Raw genomic sequence first — 27,133 nt, 5'->3', positions numbered from 1 at the left:
TCACGATTCAGGTTGAGAATACATTTTTTCCCAATTTACTTCAATTATTTCATTTGCTTCCTTCTCTTGTTATCCTTTGCTGAAAGTTTTATCTAGGAAAGATCAGGAACAGCAAAGAACCTAGGTTCTAGCAGCTGATTGGTGGCTACATATATATACTGATTGCCAGTGGCTCACCCATGTGTTCAGTCAGTAACCAGATGTGCATTGCTGCTCATTCAACAAATCATACCAAGAGAACAAAGAAAATTTGATAATAGGAGTAAATTACAAAGTTGCTTAAAATTGCATGCGCTATATGAATCATTAAAGAAAAAATGTAGGTTTCATATCCCTTTAATATACGTTGTATGGCTCACCAATAGTGTCATATATATTCTAATAGACACCACTCGGTGTCACTATATCATTTTCCAGCACTAGTGACAATATAGCCTATAATATAAAAGGCCAAGTGTGTTTGTCCGAAGCTGTCATGCGCAGTAGAGACAGTGCAAGGACAAACACACCTGGCCTTAGAGTCTACCTGATCTGCTGTTCGCGGCGTGACAACAGTAGGCGGGAGTGGGCGTGGCCTGGGCCATGCGAGAGAGATCAAAAGAGAGGGGAAAGAGCAAAAGAGAGGGGAGAGAGAGCAAAAGAGAGGGGGAGAGAGCGCGCAAAAGAGGGGGGGGAGCAAAAGAGAGGGAGAGAGAGAGAACAAAAGAGAGGGGGGAGAGAGAGAAAGAGAGGGGGGAGAGAGAAAAATAGAGGGGGGAAGAGAGAGAGAGCAAAAGAGAGGGGGAGAGAGAAAAATAGAGGGGGGGGAGAAAGAGAGCAAAAGAGAGGGGGAGAGAGAACAAAAGAGAGGGGGGAGAGAGAGAGCAAAAGAGAGGGGGAGAAAGAAAAAGAGGGGGGAGAAAGAGCAAAAGAGAATGAGTAGAGAGAGATCAAAAGAGGGGGGAGAGCACAAAAGAGAGGGGGAAGAGAGAGCAAAAGAGAGGCGGGAGAGAGGGGGGAGAGAGAGAGAGGGGGGTCGAGAGAGAGAGAGAGGGGGGTCGAGAGAGGGGGGGAGATAGAGAGGGGGGAGAGAGAGCAAAAGAGGGGGGGGGAGAGAGGGGGGAGAGAGATCAAAAGAGGGGGGGAGAGAGCAAAAGAGAGGGGGAGAGAGAGCAAAAGAGGGGGGGAGAGAGGGGGAGAGACAGCAAAAGAGGGGGGAGAGAGTGGGGAGAGAGAGCAAAAGAGAGGGGGAGAGAGAGGGGGAGAGAGAGGTGGAGAGAGCAAAAGAGAGGGGGGGAGAGAGAGGGGGAGAGAGCAAAAGAGAGGGGGGGGAGAGAGAGAGAGCAGAAGAAGAGAGGAGGTGAGAGAGAGAGCAAAAGAGACGGAAGTGAGAGAGATAGCAAAAGAGACGAGGGAGAGAGAGAGCGCAAAAGGGAGGAGAGAGAGAGAGCAAAAGAGAGGGGGGAGAGAGAGAGAGAGCAAAAGAGTGGGGGTGAGAGAAAGCAAAAGAGAGGGGGGAGAGGGGAAGAGCAAAAGAGAGGGGGGAGAGAGAGCAAAAGAGAGGGGGGAGAGAGGGAGCAAAAGAGAGGGGGGAGAGAGGGAGCAAAAGAGAGGGGAAGAGCAAAAGAGAGGGGAGAGAGGAGGGGAAAGAGCAAAAGAGAAGGGGGAGAGAGCGAGCAAAAGAGAGTGGGAAAAAAAGAGAACAAAAGAGAGGGGGAGAGAGCAAAAGAGAGGGGGAAGAGAGCAAAAGACAGGTGGAGCGAGACAGATAGCAAAAGAGATGGGGAGAGAGAGCAATAGAGAGGAGGGGGGGAGAGAAAGCAAAAGAGAGGGGGAGAGAGAGAGCAAGGGGTGGGATCGCTGTACTGCAAAATATGGCCCGTGCTAGGACTAGTTGTTTTTATAAAAGGATAGTAAAGTTAAATTAAACTTTTATGGTTCAGGTAGCGTAAGCAATTTAAAAAACAAAAAAATAAAAAACAACTAATGTACTTGTATTATCAAATTTGTTTTGTAAAACATTGTAAAAAACACTGTTACCAGAGTGCTAAAGACACAAGCACACTCCTGAACTTCAATGAGCCTACTTAGGTTTGCTCTTCAACAAAAGATACCAAAAGAACAAAGCAAATTTGATAATAGAAATAAATTGGAAAGTTTATTTTTGTTTAATTGAACACTTTATCTACATCATGAAAGTTTAATGTTGACGTTACCATCCCTTTAATGCTTGCTGGGGCATGGTTTGATGTAATAACATAGGATGTGTGATCTATGAAACAATGATGATTAAAGGTCGTCTTAAGTATTATATCTGATTATGCCTGGGGAAAAAACAGCCCAGTACACAGCTTCAAATCATTCCTCCTCTTTTATTTATACCAAATATACCAAATATACCATTTGTTTTGCTTTCATTCAAAGTGTTCAAAGGGACATTTCAGTTTTGAATAGAAGCAGTTTTGTAATATAAATGTATTAGCTAAAATGCTTCTAATAAAAGCTATAGCTGTTTAAAATGCGTATTTAAGTATGCACCGTGCACCAGCATTTTAAACACAGCACTTGTTCAGAGAGCCTAAGGTGCTTGTACTATCTGGTTATGACTCCACTTGTTAATTCTTACATGATACAGCCCCACTGCTGCTCTGAGCATCTGCAGTATTTAAAATGCTGGTGCAATGTGAATATCTAGTTATGCTTCACATGCACGTGCAGAGAAAATTGTTAACACTAAAACAGTGATAACTTTTACTAGAAGCATTGCTGCCAATACATGTATATTGTACATAAGTTTCTATTCAAAGATGTAATTCATCTATGTGCATTTAAATGTTGACCAGAATGTCCCTTTAATGCTGGTACCTATTCACTAGTCCAGTATTTGCACAATTGTATCAGAATAAAAAGTATTTCAGTTGTATTATAATGAGACTGATTAATGGGAGCTGCATTCTGACTGCATCTTGTGATCCTCTCACCTAGAGACAGCTGTATCCGCATACTGACTCTTGCCACCTCAGCTTTCCCGGACACTTATGAATTACACATGTTGTAGGGTTTGCAGGGAGGAACATGTATTGTGCTAATTATCAGCACTATTCATGGGATTTCCAGAAGCAGAATACATGTTCCTCCCTGCTTACCCTGCAGCATGTGTAACTCATACGTGTCCAGGAAAACATGGCCGAGCTGGCAACCCTAGTTCCGCCCCTGACAACAAACATAATATACATTCATTTTAGCACAGAGTCATGTACCTGCTACTGTAAGGGTCATTTTCAGTGATGTATGCAGGCACAGGATTCCCCTCATGTAAGGCTTTTAGAATAGAAGGTAATGGTTCCAGTTGATCTTTGGTTTGCTGCAATGTAATTAAAACCTGTTTCATTACCATAATATTCTTTTAACCAGAATTAATTTGGAGGCTTAAAAGTGTTATTGGATAACAGTGTAAAGCTGACTACATCCCTCAGCTACCAGCTAGAAATAAACCAGATGCCATTCTACCTACCAGAAATGTATTCATCTTTTTATATTATTGTTGTTGTTTCATTCATAAATAACAAAAGTAACGTGACCACACCTACCACCATGAGAGCTCTTTTTATGCATTTGAAGTTCAGCATTTGTATGATTATAAATGTACCTTCAACATTAAAAGAAAATGGTGAAAACTGTTACAATAGAGGTTCTTAAAGGGACACTGAACCCAAATTTTTCCTTTTGTGATTCAGATAGAGCATGAAATTTTAAGCAACATTCTAATTTACTCCTAATATCAAATGTTCTTTATTCTCTTGGTATCTTTATTTGAAATGCAAGAATGTAAGTTTAGATGCCGGCCCATTTTTGGTGAACAACCTAGGTTGTCCTTGCTGATTGGTGGATACATTCATCCACCAATCAAAAACTGCTGTCCAGAGTTCTGAACCAAGAAAAAGCTTAGATGCCTTCTTTTTCATATAAAGATAGCAAGAGAATGAAGAAAAATTGATAATGGGAGTAAATTAGAAAGTTGCTTAAAATTGCATGATCTATCTGAATCACAAAAGAAAATTTTTGGGTTCAGTGTCCCTTTAAATTCTAATCTCTCTCTAAAACATACTTGTCAGCTGTCCTGATTTTCTCTGCACAGTTGCAGTTTTTGTCCCATGGTATAATTATCCCAGGAATCTGTTTGACATTGATACCTGTCTGACTAATTGCTGGATATTGTGGCATCCAAGTCTCCGACATACAGTATACGTATTGCTTTTTGGTCTCTCTAAGAAGCATGGGACAAAACTGAATTTTTACACAAAAACACAAGATGTTTAATATTCCTGTAGTACAATTTACATTAGGTGTTGTGGGGAATAGCAAAGTGGCAGAAGCTAAGGAATACATCAGTGTGGGCATGGTCTATACATCTGTAACCTGCTTAATTAATTGCTCTGCTGCAAAGGGTTTGATTTATCATCCATGGGCGGACAGGGCTATACATATTTATTCCTGTCCACCCGGCTTCTCCTACCATTGCTCGTGTATAACTCCACCTCATGCCCGCACACAGCCAATCACACGTGGCAGGAGCTTTCAATCTCCCTGGTAGGAAGAGACTGAGGAGATTGAAATTCTCCAACTAAGAGGTACATTTGCAGAAGCGAACCTGCAGTCTAAGGGGAGAGAAGGGCTTAATAAATCAAGCCTAAAGGGTCCCTTGAATAGATTTTTTTAAATGTTGGAAACTATGCTAAAAATACAACCAGGGTCTTTCCTTTCAATTGTCAGGTGTGATTATCCTACCTGGTTATTGTTGAATATATACAGTTTCACAAATAACAAAGGAACATACATGGATTTTAATATAAGGGTAAATTCTAGTTTTTTTTGAAATTCTTGTTCAATATAAAATAATGGTTTTCCTTAATGTGTTTTCATTGATGTCACAGGTACAGGGCTGCCAGGGTTAACCTCCTACCCCTCCTATCACCTACCGCCTCTTGTTTCTCAGCGGTTTTGGGCCCCTCAGAGCAACCCCAATTCCCCAGGCCCTTTGTTCTCCCTGTTCTGTGTGTGGGATCTCATCTTGGAGGAGCCGGTCCCTGACCACCACATTCCCCTTCGACTGGCTGGGTCCCTGGAACTACCGGTCGGCTGCATCATCTCGGATTACTGGTGTCCTTTGACCCAGGTCGCTCCAGTGGCCCTTTGTCCTAGAACTCCGCTCTTTTGGGGTTTGGTCCCCCTTAGGGTGGGTGAGAAGTGGGGTGATTGCCAGAGGAAATCTCCATTGGGATCCGAAGTTCTGGATTCCCCTACAACCCCTATTCCCCCTGGCCTTCCTGGTGTCCATTTGCCTATGTCTAACTCCACCAAGGGCTTTCCAACAACACCTTGGAAGTGCCGCCGCTCACCCAGGATCACCCCAAAATCATCAACCATATACCACTGGGCACTATGGAACAATGGACTCTAGGGATGGCGCTAGCCTGTCTGGAGGGGCGGGAATGGCAGGAAAATTGTGGGACGGCCAGGACTCTTATCAAGATGAGTTTTATGTATAAAAAGATATGTGTCTTTCCCAATAAAATGTTCTTCTTTGTTCACCTAAATGCTGCTATGTCTAGTTGTTTGGGTGGGCTCTTGCTATAATCACTTCTCCATTACATAGTGGCTGGTTCCAGGGGTTGGAAGGAACCGTTGGCGGAGCTACCCAGTTGGGTAGCTGGAGATCCGTCACAATTGACTTGTTATACAAGCTGCAGAGTATAAAATATTTTGGAAATTGCTACTTTATGTTTGTGTATGAAATAGTTGTTTTTGTTAATTGAAAACACAACCCATTTAAATTGGCTGAATTTGCAGAAAGGATCTTATCCTTTTCTCTCTACACACATACCCTATTATCTTATCCCTTTATACCCAAAGGCTAATATTTAAGACCAGATTATCTAAAGCTCTCCACTCAGGCGAGATGATATGACGTCTTCTCAGTATGGTGAGGCCTCTCAAAAAAATGTACGAATGCAAATTTTATCTTGAGATGTGATTTTTGGAGTTATGTAGTGTTCTTTATGTGAAGAAGAGACTCTTACATTACAATATAAGGTCGAAAAAAAGTGGTGCACTATTTAGTGCTTTTGCTTAAGCCAAATTTAATCTAATCATTAAATAATAATTAAATAATTTAATTTAATCAAATTAACATTGCCAAAGTTAATCTTTTTGTGTGCTCTAGTTAGTGTGCACATATTACAAGTTGAAAGTAAAAGATTGGCGTGTGAATAAAGCCCGATGCAGGCTAACCAAAGGACTTTGTGCTAGCTTATTCTCCCCATAGACTTCAAGGGAGAACGCAAAAGAAAAAAACCTAACACTCGCCTAGATTTAGAGTTTGGCGTCAGCCGTCAAAACCAGCGTTAGGGGCTCCTAACGCTGGTTTTGGGCTACCGCTGGTATTTAGAGTCTTGTAGGTAAGGGTCTAACGCTCACTTTGCAGCCGCGACTTTTCCATACCGCAGATCCCCCTATGCCATTTGCGTATCCTATCTTTTCAATGGGATCTTTCTAATGCCGGTATTTAGAGTCTTGGCTGAAGTGAGCGTTAGAACTCTAACGACAAGACTCACTCCAGCCGCAGAGAAAAGCCAGGAGTTAAGAGCTTTCTGGGCTAACACCGGTTTATAAAGCTCTTAACTACTGTGCTCTAAAGAACACTAACACCCATAAACTACCTATGTACCCCTAAACCGAGGCCCCCCCCACATCACTGCCTCTCTAATAAAAATGTTTAACCCCTAATCTGCCGACCGCACACCGCCACCACCTACATTATCCCTATGTACCCCTAATCTGCTGCCCCTAACAGCGCCGACCCCTATATTATATTTATTAAGCCCTAATCTGCCGCCCCCAACTTCGCCGCCACCTACCTACACTTATTAACCCCTAATCTGCCAACCGGACCTCACCGCTACTATAATAAAGTTATTAACCCCTAATCCGCCTCACTCCCGCCTTAATAACCCTATAATAAATATTATTAACCCCTAATCTGCCCTCCCTAACATCACCGACACCTAACTTCAAGTATTAACCCCTAATCTGCCGACCGGACTTCACCCCTACTCTATTAAATTTATTAACCCCTAAACCTAAGTCTAACCCCCCTAAGTTAAATATAATTTTTATCTAACGAAATAAATCTTTTTTATCTAACGAAAAAAAGGCCCTTTTAAGGGCTGGTAAGGTAAAAGAGCTTTCTTTCATGTAATTAGCAAGAGTCCATGAGCTAGTGACGTATGGGATATACATTCCTACCAGGAGGGGAAAAGTTTCCCAAACCTCAAAATGCCTACAAATACACCCCTCACCACACCCACAAATCAGTTTTACAAACTTTGCCTCCTATGGAGGTGGTGAAGTAAGTTTGTTCTAGATTCTACGTTGATATGCGCTCCGCAGCAGGTTGGAGCCCGGTTTTCCTCTCAGCGTGCAGTGAATGTCAGAGGGATGTGAGGAGAGTATTGCCTATTTGAATTCAATGATCTCCTTCTACGGGGTCTATTTCATAGGTTCTCTGTTATCGGTCGAAGAGATTCATCTCTTACCTCCCTTTTCAGATCGACGATATACTCTTATATATATACCATTACCTCTGCTGATTTTCGTTTCCGTACTGGTTTGGCTTTCTACAAACATGTAGAGTGTCCTGGGGTAAGTAAGTCTTATTTTCTTTGACACTCTAAGCTATGGTTGGGCACTTTTTTATAAAGTTCTAAATATATGTATTCAAACATTTATTTGCCTTGACTCAGGATGTTCAACATTCCTTATTTCAGACAGTCAGTTTCATATTTGGGATAATGCATTTGAATCAATCATTTTTTTCTTACCTTAAAATTTGACTTTTTCCCTGTGGGCTGTTAGGCTCGCGGGGGGCTGAAAATGCTTCATTTTATTGCGTCATTCTTGGCGCTGACTTTTTTGGCGCAAAATTTTTTTCTGTTTCCGGCGTCATATGTGTCGCCGGAAGTTGCGTCATTTTTGACGTTCTTTTGCGCCAAAAGTGTCGGCGTTCCGGATGCGGCGTCATTTTTGGCGCCAAAAGTATTTAGGCGCCAAATAATGTGGGCGTCTTATTTGGCGCTAAAAAAATATGGGCGTCACTTTTATCTCCACATTATTTAAGTCTCATTATTTATTGCTTCTGGTTGCTAGAAGCTTGTTCACTGGCATTTTTTCCCATTCCTGAAACTGTCATTTAAGGAATTTGATTAATTTTGCTTTATATGTTGTTTTTTTCTATTACATATTGCAAGATGTCCCACGTTGCAACTGAGTCAGAAGATACTTCTGGAAAATCGCTGCCTGGTGCTGGAGCTAGCAAAGCTAAGTGTATCTGCTGTAAACTTTTGGTAGCTATTCCTCCAGCTGTTGTTTGTATTGAATGTCATGACAAACTTGTTAATGCAGATAATATTTCCTTTAGTAAAGTTTCATTACCTGTTGCTGTTCCGGTCAACATCTAATACTGATAACATAAGAGATTTTGTTTCTAAATCCATTAAGAAGGCTATGTCTGTTATTCCTCCTTCTAGTAAACATAAAAAGTCTTTTAAAACTTCTCATTGTTCAGATGAATTTTTAAATGAACATCATCATTCTGATTCTGATAGTGGTTCTTCTGGTTCAGAGGATTCTGTCTCAGAGGTTGATGCTGATAAATCTTCATATTTATTTAAAATGGAATTTATTCGTTCTTTACTTAAAGAAGTCCTAATTGCATTAGAAATTGAGGATTCTGGTCCTCTTGATACTAAATCTAAACGTTTAGATAAGGTTTTTAAATCTCCTGTAGTTATTCCAGAAGTTTTTCCTGTTCCTGGTGCTATTTCTGAAGTAATTTCCAGGGAATGGAATAATTTGGGTAATTCATTTACTCCTTCTATACGTTTTAAGCAATTATATCCTGTGCCATCTGACAGATTAGAGTTTTGGGACAAAATCCCTAAGGTTGATGGGGCTGTCTCTACTCTTGCTAAGCGTACTACTATTCCTACGGCAGATGGTACTTCCTTTAAGGATCCTTTAGATAGGAAAATTGAATCCTTTCTAAGAAAAGCTTATTTGTGTTCAGGTAATCTTCTTAGACCTGCTATATCTTTGGCGGATATTGCTGCAGCTTCAACTTTTTGGTTGGAAGCTTTAGCGCAACAAGTAACAGATCATAATTCTCATAGCATTATTATTCTGCTTCAACATGCTAATAATTTTATTTGTGATGCCATCTTTGATATCATTAGAGTTGATGTCAGGTATATGTCTCTAGCTATTTTAGCTAGAAGAGCTTTATGGCTTAAAACTTGGAATGCTGATATGTCTAAGTCTACTCTGCTTTCCCTTTCTTTCCAGGGTAATAAATTATTTGGTTCTCAGTTGGATTCTATTATCTCAACTGTTACTGGAGGGAAAGGAACTTTTTTACCACAGGATAAAAAGTCTAAAGGTAAATTCAGGTCTAATAATCGTTTTCGTTCCTTTCGTCACAACAAGGAACAAAAGCCTGATCCTTCATCCTCAGGAGCGGTATCAGTTTGGAAACCATCTCCAGTCTGGAATAAATCCAAGCCTTTTAGAAAATCAAAGCCAGCTCCTAAGTCCACATGAAGGTGCGGCCCTCATTCACAGCTCAGCTGGTAGGGGGCAGATTACGTTTTTTCAAAGAAATTTGGATCAATTTGAATCTTTGGATTCAGAACATTGTTTCAGAAGGGTACAGAATTGGTTTCAAGATAAGACCTCCTGCAAAGAGATTTTTTCTTTCCCGTGTCCCAGTAAATCCAGCGAAGGCTCAAGCATTTCTGAAATGTGTTTCAGATCTAGAGTTGGCTGGAGTAATTATGCCAGTTCCAGTTCTGGAACAGGGGCTGGGGTTTTATTCAAATCTCTTCATTGTACCAAAGAAGGAGAATTCCTTCAGACCAGTTCTGGATCTAAAATATTGAAGCGTTATGTAAGGATACCAACATTCAAAATGGTAACTGTAAGGACTATCCTGCCTTTTGTTCAGCAAGGGCATTATATGTCTACAATAGATTTACAGGATGCATATCTGCATATTCCGATTCATCCAGATCACTATCAGTTTCTGAGATTCTCTTTCCTAGACAAGCATTACCCGTTTGTGGCTCTGCCTTTTGGCCTAGCAACAGCTCCAAGAATTTTTACAAAGGTTCTCGGTGCCCTTCTGTCTGTAATCGGAGAACAGGGTATTGTGGTATTTCCTTATTTGGACGATATCTTGGTACTTGCTCAGTCTTCACATTTAGCAGAATCTCATACGAATCGACTTGTGTTGTTTCTTCAAGATCATGGTTGGAGGATCAATTTACTAAAAAGTTTATTGATTCCTCAGACAAGGGTAACCTTTTTGGGTTTCCAGATAGATTCAGTGTCCATGACTCTATCTTTGACAGACAAGAGACGTCTAAAATTGATATCAGCTTGTCGAAACCTTCAGTCACAATCATTCCCTTCGGTAGCCTTATGCATGGAAATTCTAGGTCTTATGACTGCTGCATCGGACGCGATCCCCTTTGCTCGTTTTCACATGCGACCTCTTCAGCTCTGTATGCTGAACCAATGGTGCAGGGATTACACAAAGATATCTCAATTAATATCTTTAAAACCGATTGTACGACACTCTCTGACGTGGTGGACAGATCACCATCGTTTAGTTCAGGGGGCTTCTTTTGTTCTTCCGACCTGGACTGTAATTTCAACAGATGCAAGTCTTACAGGTTGGGGAGCTGTGTGGGGGTCTCTGATGGCACAAGGGGTTTGGGAATCTCAGGAGGTGAGATTACCGATCAATATTTTGGAACTCCGTGCAATTTTCAGAGCTCTTCAGTCTTGGCCTCTTCTAAAGAGAGAATCGTTCATTTGTTTTCAGACAGACAATGTCACATCAGTGGCATACATCAATCATCAAGGAGAGACTCACAGTCCTCTAGCTATGAAAGAAGTATCTTGAATTCTGGTTTGGGCGGAATCCAGCTCCTGTCTAGTTTCTGCGGTCCATATCCCAGGCATAGACAATTGGGAAGCGGATTATCTCAGTTGTCAAACGTTGCACCCGGGCGAATGGTCTCTTCACCCAGAGGTATTTCTTCAGATTGTTCAAATGTGGGGACTTCCAGAAATAGATCTGATGGCCTCTCATCTAAACAAGAAACTTCCCAGGTATCTGTCCAGATCCAGGGATCCTCAAGCGGAAGCAGTGGATGCATTGTCACTTCCTTGGAAGTATCATCCTGTCTTTATCTTTCCGCCTCTAGTTCTTCTTCCAAGAGTGATCTCCAAGATTCTGAAGGAATGCTCGTTTGTTCTGCTGGTAGCTCCAGCATGGCCTCACAGGTTTTGGTATGCGGATCTTGTCCGGATGGCTTCTTGCCAACCGTGGACTCTTCCGTTAAGATCAGACCTTCTGTCGCAAGGTCCTTTTTTCCATCAGGATCTCAAATCCTTAAATTTAAAGGTATGGAGATTGAACGCTTGATTCTTAGTCAAAGAGGTTTCTCTGACTCTGTGATTAATACCATGTTACAGGCTCGTAAATCTGTATCTAGGGAGATATATTATAGAGTCTGGAAGACTTATATTTCTTGGTGTCTTTCTCATCATTTTTCCTGGCATTCTTTTAGAATTCCGAGAATTTTACAGTTTCTTCAGGATGGTTTGGATAAAGGTTTGTCTGCAAGTTCCTTGAAAGGACAAATCTCTGCTCTTTCTGTTCTTTTTCACAGAAAGATTGCTAATCTTCCTGATATTCATTGTTTTGTACAAGCTTTGGTTCGTATAAAACCTGTTATTAAGTCAATTTCTCCTCCTTGGAGTTTGAATTTGGTTCTGAGGGCTCTTCAAGCTCCTCTGTTTGAACCTATGCATTCATTGGACATTAAATTACTTTCTTGGAAAGTTTTGTTCCTTTTGGCCATCTCTTCTGCCAGAAGAGTTTCTGAATTATCTGCTCTTTCTTGTGAATCTCCTTTTCTGATTTTTCACCAGGATAAGGCGGTGTTGCGAACTTCTTTTGAATTTTTACCTAAGGTTGTGAATTCCAACAACATTAGTAGAGAAATTGTGCTTCCTTCATTATGTCCTAATCCTAAGAATTCTAAGGAGAAATCATTGCATTCTTTGGATGTAGTTAGAGCTTTGAAATATTATGTTGAAGCTACTAAGACTTTCCGAAAGACTTCTAGTCTATTTGTTATCTTTTCCGGTTCCAGGAAAGGTCAGAAGGCCTCTGCCATTTCTTTGGCATCTTGGTTGAAATCTTTAATTCATCATGCTTATGTCGAGTCGGGTAAAACTCCACCTCAAAGGATTACAGCTCATTCTACTAGGTCAGTTTCTACTTCCTGGGCGTTTAGGAATGAAGCTTCGGTTGATCAGATTTGCAAAGCAGCAACTTGGTCTTCTTTGCATACTTTTACTAAATTCTACCATTTTGATGTGTTTTCTTCTTCTGAAGCTGTTTTTGGTAGAAAAGTACTTCAGGCAGCTGTTTCAGTTTGAATCTTCTGCTTATATTTTCAGTTTTTTTCATTATAAAATTTAAATTATTTTGGGTGTGGATTATTTTTCAGCGGAATTGGCTGTCTTTATTTTATCCCTCCCTCTCTAGTGACTCTTGCGTGGAAAGATCCACATCTTGGGTAGTCATTATCCCATACGTCACTAGCTCATGGACTCTTGCTAATTACATGAAAGAAAACATAATTTATGTAAGAACTTACCTAATAAATTCATTTCTTTCATATTAGCAAGAGTCCATGAGGCCCACCCTTTTTGTGGTGGTTATGATTTTTTTGTATAAAGCACAATTATTCCAATTCCTTATTTTTTATGCTTTCGCACTTTTTTCTTATCACCCCACTTCTTGGCTATTCGTTAAACTGATTTGTGGGTGTGGTGAGGGGTGTATTTGTAGGCATTTTGAGGTTTGGGAAACTTTGCCCCTCCTGGTAGGAATGTATATCCCATACGTCACTAGCTCATGGACTCTTGCTAATATGAAAGAAATTAATTTATCAGGTAAGTTCTTACATAAATTATGTTTTTCTATTTTTATTTTAGTATAGGGTAGGGCATTTGTTTATTTTGGGGGGCTTTGTTATTTTATTAGGGGGCTTAGAGTAGGTGTAATTAGCTTAAAATTGTTGTAATCTTTTTCTAATGTTTGTAAATTATTTTTTTATTTTTTGTAACTTAGTTCTTTTTTTATTTTTTGTACTTTAGTTAGTTTATTTAATTGTATTTATTTGTAGGTATTTTATGTAATTAATTTATTGATAGTGTAGTGTTAGGTTTAATTGTAGGTAATTGTAGGTAGTTTAATTAATTTATTAATAGTGTAGTGTTAGGTTTAATTGAAACTTAGGTTAGGATTTATTTAACAGGTAATTTTGTAATTATTATTATTAACTATTATTAACTATTTAATAGCTATTGTACCTGGTTAAAATAAATACAAAGTTGCCTGTAAAATAAATATTAATCCTAAAATAGCTACAATATAATTATAATTTATATTGTAGCTATATTAGGGTTTATTTTACAGATAAGTATTTAGCTTTAAATAGGAATAATTTATTTAATAAGATTTATTTAGTTAGATAAAAATTATATTTAACTTAGGGGGGTGTTAGGGTTAGACTTAGTTTTAGGGGTTAATACATTTATTAGAGTAGCTGTGAGGTCCGGTCGGCAGATTAGGGGTTAATACTTGAAGTTAGGTGTCAGTGATATTAGGGAGGGCAGATTAGGGGTTAATAATATTTATTATAGGGTTATTGAGGCGGGAGTGAGGCGGATTAGGGGTTAATAACTTTATTATAGTAGCGGTGAGGTCCGGTCGGCAGATTAGGGGTTAATAAGTGTAGGTAGGTAGCGGCGACGTTGGGGGGGTAGATTAGGGGTTAATAAATATAATATAGGGGTCGGCGATGTTAGGGGCAGCAGATTAGGGGTACATAGGGATAACGTAGATTGCGGCGGTGTACGGAGTGGCAGATTAGGGGTTAATAATAATATGCAGGGGTCAGCGATAGCGGGGGCAGCAGATTAGGGGTTAATAAGTGTAAGGTTAGGGGTGTTTAGACTTGGGGTTCATGTTAGGGTGTTAGGTGCAGACTTAGGAAGTGTTTCCCCATAGGAAACAATGGGGCTGCGTTAGGAGCTGAACGCTGCTTTTTTGCAGGTGTTAGGTTTTTTTTCAGCTCAAACAGCCCCATTGTTTTCTATGGGGGAATCGTGCACGAGCACGTTTTTTAAGCTGGCCGCTTCCGTAAGCAACGCTGGTATTTAGAGTTGCAGTGGCGGTAAATTATGCTATACGCTCCCTTTTTGGAGCCTAACGCAGCCCTTCTGTGAACTCTAAATACCAGCTGTATTTAAAAGGTGCGGGAGAAAAAAAGCATGCGTAGCTAACGCACCCCTTTGGTCGTAGAACTCTAAATCTAGCGGACTTATTGCTCGCACTCTAACCTGATAGGAGTTATTAATATTTCACATTCCAATTTTATTTTTATTATTAAATATATATACCTATTTATAAAGATGTTTAACATTGTATATTCTATCTGAATCATGAAAGTTTAATTTTGACTTGCAAGTCCCTTCAATGCCTTCATAGGTTCATAAAAAATGTGGGAACTATATTAAAAGCATAAAGAAATGTATAGGGATAAAAAGAGATGTATAAGGCTTCTATAACCAACAGATTGCTAAGTAGGTTTGTCAGGTACCTGGTGTATGCCAGCGAAGATCCCACAGAGCATGGCATGCAGTGCAGAAAGCTCATATGCCAGATCAGTGCTGCCTTCATATCTTGTTGCTGAAACCTCACTGTACTGATCAGAAACAGATTTCAGGAAGAGCGACATTCCATCCCAGTGCTGTTCCAGGAATCCATTCATAAATGCCATGTAGTCCTCCTTCTCCCCAAACCTGCAAAATCAAAGAGATCTTTAACCCTTTCGCTGCTAAGCCTTTTTTAACACCCCAGTGCTGAGCCATTTTTGAGTTTTTTTTTGCTACCTACATTTAAACTCTATTGTAAGTCAAATTCCAGCGAGTGACCCATAGAAATTATATATTGTTGTTCACAATATACCATTTTTATATTTCATGGCATGAGAGATAACTGTGCCAAAAACTGTGAAGAAAAACATATATAGTTTTGCTTAGATTTTAGTAAATATTATTGAAAAGTGATCACTGCTGTTACTGTGATCACCTTACTAAGGGCTAGATTACGAGTGTTGTGCTAACTGTTGCATGCAAGTAAAAGGGGGTAATTGTGGATCTTTGTGCGCATTCGAAGTAGCGCATGTATTACAAGTTTAAAATAAACGATTTCGCTTGAATGCAATTGAATTTACCACTCGCTGGGATAGTGCGACTTTAGAGCTCTGGTTAACTGTTACGCGAGTCAAAAAAGTTGCACAAAACACATCAAAAATACATTTAAAAGTACATGTATACAAATGTATATGTGTGTACATATGTATTTATAACATAATTTATGTTAAAACTTATCTGATAAATTATTTTCTTTCATATTGGCAAGAGTCCATGAGCTAGTGACGTATGGCATATACAATCCTACCAGTAGGGGCAAAGTTTCCCAAACCTCAAAATGCCTATAAATACACCCCTCACCACACCCACAATTTAGTTTAATGAATAGCCAAGTAGTGGGGTGATAGAAAAAGGAATAAAAAGCATAAAAAAAGGAACAGGAAATATAATTGTGCTTTATACAAAAAAACATAACCACCATAAAAAGGATGGGTCTCATGGACTCTTGCCAATTTGAAAGAAATTAATTTATCAGGTAAGTTCTTACATAAATTATGTTTTCTTTCATGTAATTGGCAAGAGTCCATGAGCTAGTGACGTATGGGATAGTAATACCCAAGATGTGGTACTCCACAGAAGAGTCACTAGAGAGGGAGGGATAAAAATAAAAACAGCCATTTTCCGCTGAAAAAATTAAATCCACATCCAAAAAAATAAGTTTTTCTCATAATTGAAAAGAAAAAACTTAAAACATAAGCAGAGGAATCAAACTGAAACAGCTGCCTAAATAACTTTTCTACCAAAAACTGCTTCCGAAGAGGCAAATACATCAAAACGGTAGAATTTAGTAAATGTGTGCAAAGAAGACCTTTGCTGCTTTGTAAATCTGATCAACTGGAGCTTAATTCTTAAAAGCCCACAAAGTGGAAACTGATCTAGTAGAATGAGCTGTGATTCTCTGAGGTGGGGCCTGACCCGACTCCAAATAAGCCTGATGAATCAAAAGCTTTAACCAGGATGCCAAGGAAATGGCAGAAGCTTTCTGACCTTTCCTAGAACCAGAAAAGACAACAAATAGACTAGAAGTCTTCCTGAAATCTTTAGTAGCTTCAACATAATATTTCAAAGCTCTTACAACACCCAGAGAATGTAAAGATCTCTCCAAATAATTCTTAAGATTAGGACACAAAGAGGGAACAACAATTTCCCTATTAATGTTGTTAGAATTCACAACTTTAGGTAAAAATTTAAATGAAGTCCGCAAAACTGCCTTATCCTAATGGAAAATCAGAAAAGGAGACTCACAAGAAAGAGCAGATAATTCGGAAACTCTTCTAGCAGAAGAGATAGCCAAAAGGAACAACACTTTCCAAGAAAGTAGTTTAATATCCAAAGAATGCATAGGCTCAAACGGAGGAGCCTGTAAAGCCTTCAAAACCAAATAAAGACTCCAAGGAGGAGAGATTGGTTTAATGACAGGCTTGATACGGACAAAAGCCTGCACAAAACAGTGAATATCAGGAAGCTTAGCAATCTTTCTGTGAAATAAAACAGAAAGAGCAGAGATTTGTCCCTTCAAGGAACTTGCAGACAAACCTTTATCCAAACCATCCTGGAGAAACTGTAAAATTCTAGGAATTCTAAAAGAATGCCAGGAGAATTTATGAGAAGAACACCATGAAATATAAGTCTTCCAAACTTGATAATAAATCTTTCTAGAAACAGATTTACAAGCCTGTAACATAGTATCAATCACTGAGTCAGAGAAACCTCTATGACTAAGCACTAAGCGTTCAATTTTGATACCTTTAAATTTAATGATTTGAGATCCTGATGGAAAAACGGTCCTTGAGACAGAAGGTCTGGTCTTAAAGGAAGTGGCCAAGGTTGGCAACTGGACATCCGAACAAGATCTGCATACCAGAACCTGTGAGGCCATGCTGGTGTTACCAGAAAGACAAACGATTGTTCCATGATGATCTTGGAAATCACTCTTGGAAGAAGAACTATAGGCGGAAAGATATAAGCATGTTGGTAAAACCAAGGAACTGCTAACGCATCCACCGACTCCGCCTGAGGATCCCTAAACCTGGACAAGTACCTGGGAAGTTTGTTGTTTAGATGGGAAGCCATCAGATCTATTTCTGGAAGACCCCACATCTGAACAATCTGAAAAAACACATCTGGATGGAGAGACCACTCCCTCGGATGTAAAGTCTGATGGCTGAGATAATCCGCTTCCCAATTGTCTACACCTGAGATATGTACCGCAGACAAGAGCTGGATTCCGCCCAAGAAAGTTTCTGAGATACTTCTTTCATAGCTAGGGGACTGTGAGTCCCACCCTGGTGATTGACATATGCCACAGTTGTGATATTGTCCTGTCTGAAAACAAATGAATGGTTCTCTCTTCAACAGAGGCCAAACCTGAAGAGCCCTGAAAATAGCACGGAGTTCTAAAATATTGCCTCTTGAGATTTCCAAACCCCTTGTGCTGTCAGGGATACCCAGACAGCTCCCCAACCTAAAAGACTTGCATCTGTTGTGATCACAGTCCAGGTAGGACGAACAAAAGAGGCCCCCTGAATTACACGATGATGGTCTAACCACCAAGTCAGAGAGAGTTGAATTTTGGAATTTATGTATATCAATTGTGATATCCGAGTATAATCCATGCACCATTGATTGAGCATACAAAGCTGCAGAGGTCTCATATGGAAACAAGCAAAGGGGATCGCATCCGATGCTGCAGTCATGAGACCTAAAACTTCCATGCACATAGCCACAGAAGGGAATGATTGAGACTGAAGGTTTTGACAAGCTGAAACCCGTTTTTATTCGTCTCTTGTCTGTTAGAGACAGAGTCATGGACACTGAATCTATCTGGAAACCTAAAAAGGTGACCCTTGTCTGAGGAATCAAGGAACATTTTGGTAAATTGATCGTCCAACCATGTCTTTGAAGAAACAACACTAGTTGATTCATGTGAGATTCGGCAGAATGTAAAGACTGAGCTAGTACCAAGATATCGTCCAAATAAGCAAACACCTCAATACCCTGTTCTCTGATTACAGAGAGTAGGGCACCGAGAACCTTTGAAAAAATTCTTGGAGCTGTTGCTAGGCCAATTGGAAGAGCGACAAATTGGTAATGCTTGTCTAGAAAAGATAATCTCAGAAACCGATAGTGGTCTGGATGAATCGGAATATGAAGATATGCATCCTGTAAGTCTATCGTTGACATATAATGACCTTGCTGAACAAACGGCAGAATAGTCCTTATAGTCACCATTTTGAAAGCTGGCACTCTTACAAAACGATTCAAAATTGTTGGATCCAGAAATGGCCTGTATGAATTTTCTTTCTTTGGGACAATGAATAGATTTGAATAAAACCCCAGACCCTGTTCCTGAAACGGAACTGGTATGATTACCCCTGAAAGCTCTAGATCTGAAACACACTTCAGAAAAGCCTGAGCCCTCACTGGATTTGCTGGAATGTGTGAGAGAAAAAAATCTTCTCACAGGAGGTCTTACTCTGAATCCTATTCGATACCCTTGAGAGACAATACTCTGAATCCATTGATTTTGGACAGAATCTGTCCAAATGTTTTGGAAAAATTTTAATCTGCCCCCCACCAGCTGAGCTGGAATAAGGGCCGCACCTTCATGCAGACTTGGGGGCTGGCTTTGGTTTCTTGAAAAGCTTGGATTTATTCCAACTTGAAGAAGGTTTCCAATTGGAACCAGATTCTTTGGGGGAAGGATTGGCTTTCTTTTCCTTATTCTGTCAAAAAGAACGAAAATGATTAGAAGCTTTAGATTTACCCTTAGATCTTTTATCCTGAGGTAAAAAAAACTCCCTTCCCCCAGTGACAGTTGAAATAATTGAATCCAACTGAGAACTAAATAAATTGTTACCTTGGAAAGAAAGAGATAGTAATCTAGACTTAGATACCATGTCAGCATTCCAATATTTGAGCCACAAAGCTCTTCTAGCTAAAATAGCTAAAGACATAGGTTTAACATCAATTTTGATGATATCAAAAATAGCATCACAGATAAAATGATTAGCATGTTGAAGCAAGCGAACAATGCTAGACAAATCAGGATCTGTTTCCTGTTGCGCTAAGCTTTCCAACCAAAAAGTTGATGCAGCTGCAACATCAGCCATTGATATAGCAGGCCTAAGAATGTAGCCAGAAAATAAATAAGCTTTCCATAGACAAGATTCAAGTTTCCTATCTAAAGGGTCCTTAAAAGAAGTATTATCTTCCATAGGAATAGTAGTACGTTTGGCAAGAGTAAAGTTAGCCCCATCAACTTTGGGGATTTTTTTCCCAAAACTCCAATCTACCAATCTAACTGCTGGCAAAGGATACAATTTTTTAAACCTAGAAGAAGTAATACAAGAAGTACCAGGCCTATTCCATTCCTTTGAAATCATATCAGAAATATCATCAGGAACTGGAAAAACCTCTGGAGTAACCACAGGAGGTTTATAAACAGAATTTAAACGTTTACTAGTCTTAGTATCAAGAGGACTAGTTTCCTCATTATCCAAAGTAATCAACACTTCTTTTAACAAGGAACGAATATACTCCATTTTAGAGAGATAAGTAGATTTGTCAGTGTCTATATCTGAGGTAGGATCTTCTGAATCAGATAGATCCTCATCAGAGGAGGATAATTCAGTATGTTGTCGGTCATTTGAAATTTTATCAACTTTATGAGGAGTTTTAAGAGACCTTTTAAGTTTATTAGAAGGCGGAATAGCAGGCAAAGCCTTTTGAATCGTATCAGCAATAAAATCTTTTATATTCACAGGGATATCATGTACATTAGATGTTGAAGGAACAACAGGCATTGTACTAGTACTGATGGATACATTATCTGCATGTAAAAGCTTTTCATGACAACTGTTACATACTACAGCTGGAGTCTGGAGATATAATCTCTGCTAACTTACAACAGATACACTTAGCTTTGGTAGAACTGTTATCAGGCAGCAGGGTTCCAACAGTGGTTTATGAGACAGGATCAGATTGAGACATCTTGCAAATGTAAGAGAAAAAAACAACATATAAAGCAAAATTATAAATTTCCTTATATGGCAGTTTCAGGAATGGAAAAAAAATGCAAACAGCATAGCCCTCTGAGCATAAAAAGGCAAGAGGCGGGGGGCGGAGAAAACTCGGGAACAGAATGGACGCACATTTGTAGAGCTCCTGATAACTCTTTTCTTTTTCTATTAAGAATTGCCATCCAGCCGACAGAATAACACAGTAAAAGCGAAACAGAATTCTACTGAGACTACCTAGTCTATTGATGTACCCTGTACTTAAAGCTACTGGAACAGTGGTGCTGCACACTTTGTTCGTGGCCTGGCTGGTATAGAAGCTATTGTGTAGCGGCCATCTTGCCTCTATCACCCTTGTGGCACACTGTAACTCAGACAGTTACAGCTTGTTCGTGTATGGACTGTTAGCAACCTGGCAAAACCATCCTTAGCCATGGAGGATCTTTGTAACACTGTCCATATCATGTTTGGGGAGCTGAAGAGAGAAATTTCCCAGCTATTTGATAACTATACTCACCCTCTGCCCCCTTCCTCTGAGCAACAAGTGAAGTCGAAAGGGGTACTCAATTCTAGTACCGAAGGGCATGTGATACAGAGCCAACAGACAATGCTGCAATCTACCCCACCATCAGCAGAGGATACGCCTGTGGCACAAAAGATGTTAGACGGGGAGCACGGGCTCCAAGGAGCTACTATGTTTTTACCTCCAGCAGACGGCGATGACAATTTCGGCGCTAGATGTGCTGCGTTTGTGAGGCTGGGAGACATCGAGCTGGCAATAGTATTGAAAGTCGGCAGAAGAGCGAGAGCAAAAGATTTGGATAGCGCCTTGCTTGCAGAGACTGGTTCGGCCCTGAAAGATGTGCTGGTCATGCTTAGTGGCCGTGTCCGGGAGATAGACCGGCTACGCGGCTTGTTAACAGACTGGAGGCGCTATACCCATGCATGTAACGGTCAAGTGAGAAAGTCGTCTGGACTATATTAACTGTTGGGATAGGATAATGGCCAGAACCGATGGACTGTATGTATGACTGGGTTTTTCCACCAGATGATATAATTTTGTCTCCTTTAGTTTTAAAATCTATTCTCCCTACTAATGTAAGCTGTTAATATCTAGGGTTAAATGCTTAAACTAATTTTCATATAATTTACTATAGGTTCAAACAGTTGCTATTTATTCTGAGACTTGTTTGGCTCTTTCACTTTAGATTCACTGCCAGTTGCATATTTTCTGCCGTGAGCTCACTCTATATGCTGAATACACGGACCTGTAACTATTTCTGGGACAATTCAAGACCCCGATTCCTATGAAAGACACTCTGGTTAATACTTTGTATAATTACTGTTTCAGTGTTCTGTTAACAACAGTTATTTTGCATTTAATTGTTTGCATACAAAGCAGCACAGTTATTGGATGTAATACCGATGGCTAGTTATGGCTGGATAGAAATGATATACTGTTTATTGTTTAGCTTTCTCATTTTAGCTGTATCACACAGAGACTTACTTGGTATATGTGAATGTACTAGATAAGATAATTTATAACAATCCAGGTAGTTTAGCTCTACTTTTACATGCTTTTATGCCCACATGTTGAATGAGCACCTACACTGAGCATACTTATATAATAGACTACTGCCTTACCTCTATCAGGATATAGTATACATAGTACTGATAAGACTTGCGAACATTTAAATTTATATTTTTTGCTAGAACAGTCTGATAAGATATTAATGTCGGAAACATAAGTTTTCTGGAAAGTCCCTTGTTGACTATAAGTATTGTGGACTTGTAATCATCAGCAATTATGTTAACACTGAATCTATTGAAGGCCTATATCGTAGCGTTAATTACATCATTGAGATTATTTAAGCACTGCCAGGCTTCTAATTTTAGTGTAGTAGGTATTACTGTATCTATGTTACATCATTACTTGCCATGTGGGCTGGTGTGCTGCCTGCGGCCGAGACAGCATATTTTAGCCCGTGGGCTAATTACAGGCAAAATTAGCTTTAAATACATGTGGTTAATGCCCCCTGCAATGGTAATCCTAATGTTCTGATAGTTTAAGTTTCAGTGTTATAGTTTTTTTATTTAGTCTAATATGCAATTCATGGCTTTTCAATATGCTGTTTTTTTCTTTATTTGAAGTGCTCAGCAATACCCCTAGTGTCCTCTAATCTAATAATATAAAGTGTCTTCAGTTTAGCAGAATTGAGAATAACTAAATTATATTCTCTTCCCAGACATGAAAATTGCCAGACCATATAGATAATTTGGAGTTAGGTAAAACAACAATGATGACCCTTGGCTGCTTATATTTGGCAAGTTATTATCCATGTTACAAAGTGTAGGTATATGTGGTCTACCTTTATAGCCTCAACTATCTAGCTATATATTATAAACTGGTTGGTTATGATTCCCCCCTAGGGCTCCCGCCTTAGTATATGTTTACTTAGTAAACCAAGGAACATAGATTCCCTTGAATTTTTCTTATATCTAACACAAGACTGGTACAAGGTAGCGGCTAGTAATATCTTTATTCAAGTGTTACATAATAATAGTCTTGATAATCCCCTTTCTTATTGTATATTTTCTAATGATTTCACTAGTCTAAGGAGATTTATACTTATATGGGCTTATATATGGCCCTATAGGCTATATATTTGAATTCTTTTCATAACTTTTGGCAATTACAGTCATAAGGGCTCCAAAAGGGCCCCATATTTTTATTTGGAAATCTGAGGTTAGTCCTTTTTACTTTTATTAACCACATAGGTAGCACATCTTTACTAGTGTTTGGTTCAGTTTTTAGTTTTTGTTTTCTATAGTATAAGTAGAAGTGCAAGACTTTGTTTATGTTTATAGTTTTGTGGAGATGTATGCTATATGTACAGTACTGTATACCTTATTATATATCCTCACGGGTTGAGGGTTTTGCTAAATGACTGCTATGTATTGTTATATTCTTTACCTCAATAAAAAATATTTAAAAAAAAAAAAAAAAGGCAAGAGGCATATAGGAAGAGGGGTTTAAATAATTAAATTATTTGGCGCCAAGTATGACACGCAACACAAAATGAAATTTTTTGGCGCTAACAACATCTGGAAATGACGCAACTCGCGTCATGGCAGACGCAACCTTGTGCAAGGAAACCTGGCGTCAACTAAGACGCCGGAAATGACAAATTTGCATCACCGAACGTACCTTCGCACCAAAAAAATTCAGTCAATTTGAAGAAAAACATAATTTATGCTTACCTGATAAATTCCTTTCTCCTGTAGTGTGATCAGTCCACGGGTCATCATTACTTCTGGGATATTAACTCCTCCCCAACAGGAAGTGCAAGAGGATCACCCAGCAGAGCTGCTATATAGCTCCTCCCCTCTACGTCACATCCAGTCATTCGACCAAGAACCAACGAGAAAGGAGAAGCTAAAGGGTGCAGTGGTGACTGGAGTATAATTTAAAAATTTAGACCTGCCATAAAAAACAGGGCGGGCCGTGGACTGATCACACTACAGGAGAAAGGAATTTATCAGGTAAGCATAAATTATGTTTTCTCCTGTTAAGTGTGATCAGTCCACGGGTCATCATTACTTCTGGGATACCAATACCAAAGCAAAAGTACACGGATGACGGGAGGGACAGGCAGGATCTTTATACAGAAGGAACCACTGCCTGAAGAACCTTTCTCCCAAAAATAGCCTCCGAAGAAGCAAAAGTGTCAAATTTGTAAAATTTGGAAAAAGTATGAAGCGAAGACCAAGTTGCAGCCTTGCAAATCTGTTCAACAGAGGCCTCATTCTTAAAGGCCCAAGTGGAAGCCACAGCTCTAGTGGAATGAGCTGTAATTCTTTCAGGAGGCTGCTGTCCAGCAGTCTCATAGGCTAAACGTATTATGCTACGAAGCCAAAAAGAGAGAGAGGTAGCAGAAGCTTTTTGACCTCTCCTCTGACCAGAATAAACGACAAACAAGGAAGACGTTTGTCGAAAGTCTTTAGTTGCCTGTAAATAGAATTTTAGGGCACGAACTACATCCAGATTGTGCAGAAGACGTTCCTTCTTTGAAGAAGGATTTGGACACAAGGATGGAACAACAATCTCTTGATTGATATTCCTGTTAGTGACTACCTTAGGTAAGAACCCAGGTTTAGTACGCAGAACTACCTTATCCGAGTGAAAAATCAGATAAGGAGAATCACAATGTAAGGCTGATAACTCAGAGACTCTACGAGCCGAGGAAATAGCCATTAAGAACAGAACTTTCCAAGATAACAATTTTATATCAATGGAATGAAGGGGTTCAAACGGAACACCCTGTAAAACGTTAAGAACTAGGTTTAAACTCCATGGCGGAGCAACAGTTTTAAACACAGGCTTAATCCTGGCCAAAGCCTGGCAAAAAGCCTGGAACTTCTGACAGACGTTTGTGTAACAGAATGGACAGAGCTGAGATCTGTCCCTTAAAGGAACTGGCGGACAAACCCTTTTCTAAACCTTCTTGTAGAAAAGACAATATCCTAGGAATCCTAACCTTACTCCAAGAGTAACCTTTGGATTCGCACCAATATAGGTATTTACGCCATATTTTATGGTAAATCTTTCTGGTAACAGGCTTCCTAGCCTGTATTAAGGTATCAATTACTGACTCAGAAAATCCACGTTTTGATAAAATCAAGCGTTCAATTTCCAGGCAGTCAGCTTCAGAGAAATTAGATTTTGATGTTTGAAGGGCCCCTGAACCAGAAGGTCCTGTCTCAGAGGCAGAGACCAAGGTGGACAGGAGGACATGTCCACTAGATCTGCATACCAGGTCCTGCGTGGCCACGCAGGCGCTATTAGAATCACTGATGCTTTCTCCTGTTTGATCCTGGCAATCAATCGAGGAAGCATCGGGAAGGGTGGGAACACATAAGCCTTCCCGAAGGTCCAAGGTGCCGTCAAAGCATCCACCAGGGCCGCTCCCGGATCCCTGGATCTGGACCCGTAACAAGGAAGCTTGGCGTTCTGTCGAGACGCCATGAGATCTATTTCTGGTTTGCCCCAACGTCGAAGTATTTGGGCAAAGACTTCCGGATGAAGTTCCCACTCCCCCGGATGAAAAGTCTGACGACTTAGGAAATCCGCCTCCCAGTTCTCCACTCCCGGAATGTGGATTGCTGATAGGTGGCAAGAGTGAGACTCTGCCCAGCGAATTATTTTTGATACTTCCATCATCGCTAGGGAGCTTCTTGTCCCTCCTTGATGGTTGATGTAAGCTACAGTCGTGATGTTGTCCGACTGAAACCTGATGAACCCCCGCGTTGTTAACTGGGGCCAAGCCAGAAGGGCATTGAGAACTGCTCTCAATTCCAGAATGTTTATTGGCAGGAGACTCTCCTCCTGAGTCCAAGATCCCTGAGCCTTCAGGGAATTCCAGACAGCGCCCCAACTTAACAGGCTGGCGTCTGTTGTTACAATCGTCCAATCTGGCCTGCTGAATGGCATCCCCCTGGACAGATGTGGTCGAGAAAGCCACCATAGAAGAGAATTTCTGGTCTCTTGATCCAGATTCAGAGTAGGGGACAAATCTGAGTATCCCCATTCCACTGACTTAGCATGCACAATTGCAGCGGTCTGAGGTGTAGGCGTGCAAAAGGAACTATGTCCATTGCCGCTACCATTAAGCCGATCACCTCCATGCATTGAGCCACTGACGGATGTTGAATGGAATGAAGGACACGGCAAGCGTTTTGAAGCTTTGTTAACCTGTCTTCTGTCAGGTAGATCTTCATTTCTACAGAATCTATAAGAGTCCCTAAGAAGGGAACTCTTGTGAGTGGAAAAAGAGAACTCTTCTTTTCGTTTACCTTCCACCCATGCGACCTTAGAAATGCCAGTACTAACTCTGTATGAGACTTGGCAGTTTGAAAGCTTGAAGCTTGTATCAGAATGTCGTCTAGGTAAGGAGCTACCGAAATTCCCCGCGGTCTTAGCACCGCCAGAAGAGCCCCCAGAACCTTTGTGAAGATTCTTGGAGCCGTAGCTAATCCGAATGGAAGAGCTACAAACTGGTAATGCCTGTCTAGGAAAGCAAACCTTAGGTACCGGTGATGGTCTCTGTGAATCGGTATGTGAAGGTAAGCATCCTTTAAATCCACTGTGGTCATGTACTGACCCCTTTGGATCATGGGTAGAATTGTCCGAATAGTTTCCATTTTGAACGATGGAACTCTTAGGAATTTGTTTAGGATCTTTAAATCCAAGATTGGTCTGAAGGTTCCTTCTTTCTTGGGAACCACAAACAGATTTGAGTAAAATCCCTGTCCGTGTTCCGACTGCGGAACCGGATGGATCACTCCCATTAGTAACAGATCTTGTACGCAGCATAGAAACGCCTCCTTCTTTACTTGGTTTGTTGACAACCTTGACAGAAGGAATCTCCCCTTTGGGGGAGAGGTTTTGAAGTCCAGAAGATATCCCTGAGATATGATCTCTAGTGCCCAGGGATCCTGGAAATCTCTTGCCCAAGCCTGGGCGAAGAGAGAAAGTCTGCCCCCCACTAGATCCGTTCCCGGATCGGGGGCCCTCAATTCATGCTGTCTTAGGGGCAGCAGCAGGTTTTCTGGCCTGCTTGCCCTTGTTCCAGGACTGGTTAGGTCTCCAGCCTTGTCTGTAACGAGCAACAGCTCCTTCCTGTTTTGGAGCAGAGGAAGTTGATGCTGCTCCTGCCTTGAAA

General features: G+C 40.3%; 1 protein-coding gene across 1 annotated transcript in view; it reads right to left on the bottom strand.

The window, feature by feature from the left end:
- RASAL3 (RAS protein activator like 3) overlaps positions 1 to 27,133 on the bottom strand; it is a 178,497-nt gene that overhangs the window by 21,546 nt on the left and 129,818 nt on the right. Inside the window, exons 12-13 of the mRNA XM_053717944.1 lie at positions 14,778 to 14,979; positions 3,240 to 3,343 (exon numbers count right to left, since the gene is read on the bottom strand). Of these exons, the coding sequence (XP_053573919.1) occupies positions 3,240 to 3,343; positions 14,778 to 14,979 (306 nt within the window). The remainder of the gene's footprint in view (positions 1 to 3,239; positions 3,344 to 14,777; positions 14,980 to 27,133) is intronic.

This window comes from Bombina bombina, chromosome 6, assembly GCF_027579735.1.
Source record: "Bombina bombina isolate aBomBom1 chromosome 6, aBomBom1.pri, whole genome shotgun sequence".
Taxonomy (NCBI): Eukaryota; Metazoa; Chordata; class Amphibia; order Anura; family Bombinatoridae; genus Bombina; species Bombina bombina.
Note: the sequence above shows the minus strand (reverse complement) of the source record. Positions and strands in the feature narration are given on the sequence as shown.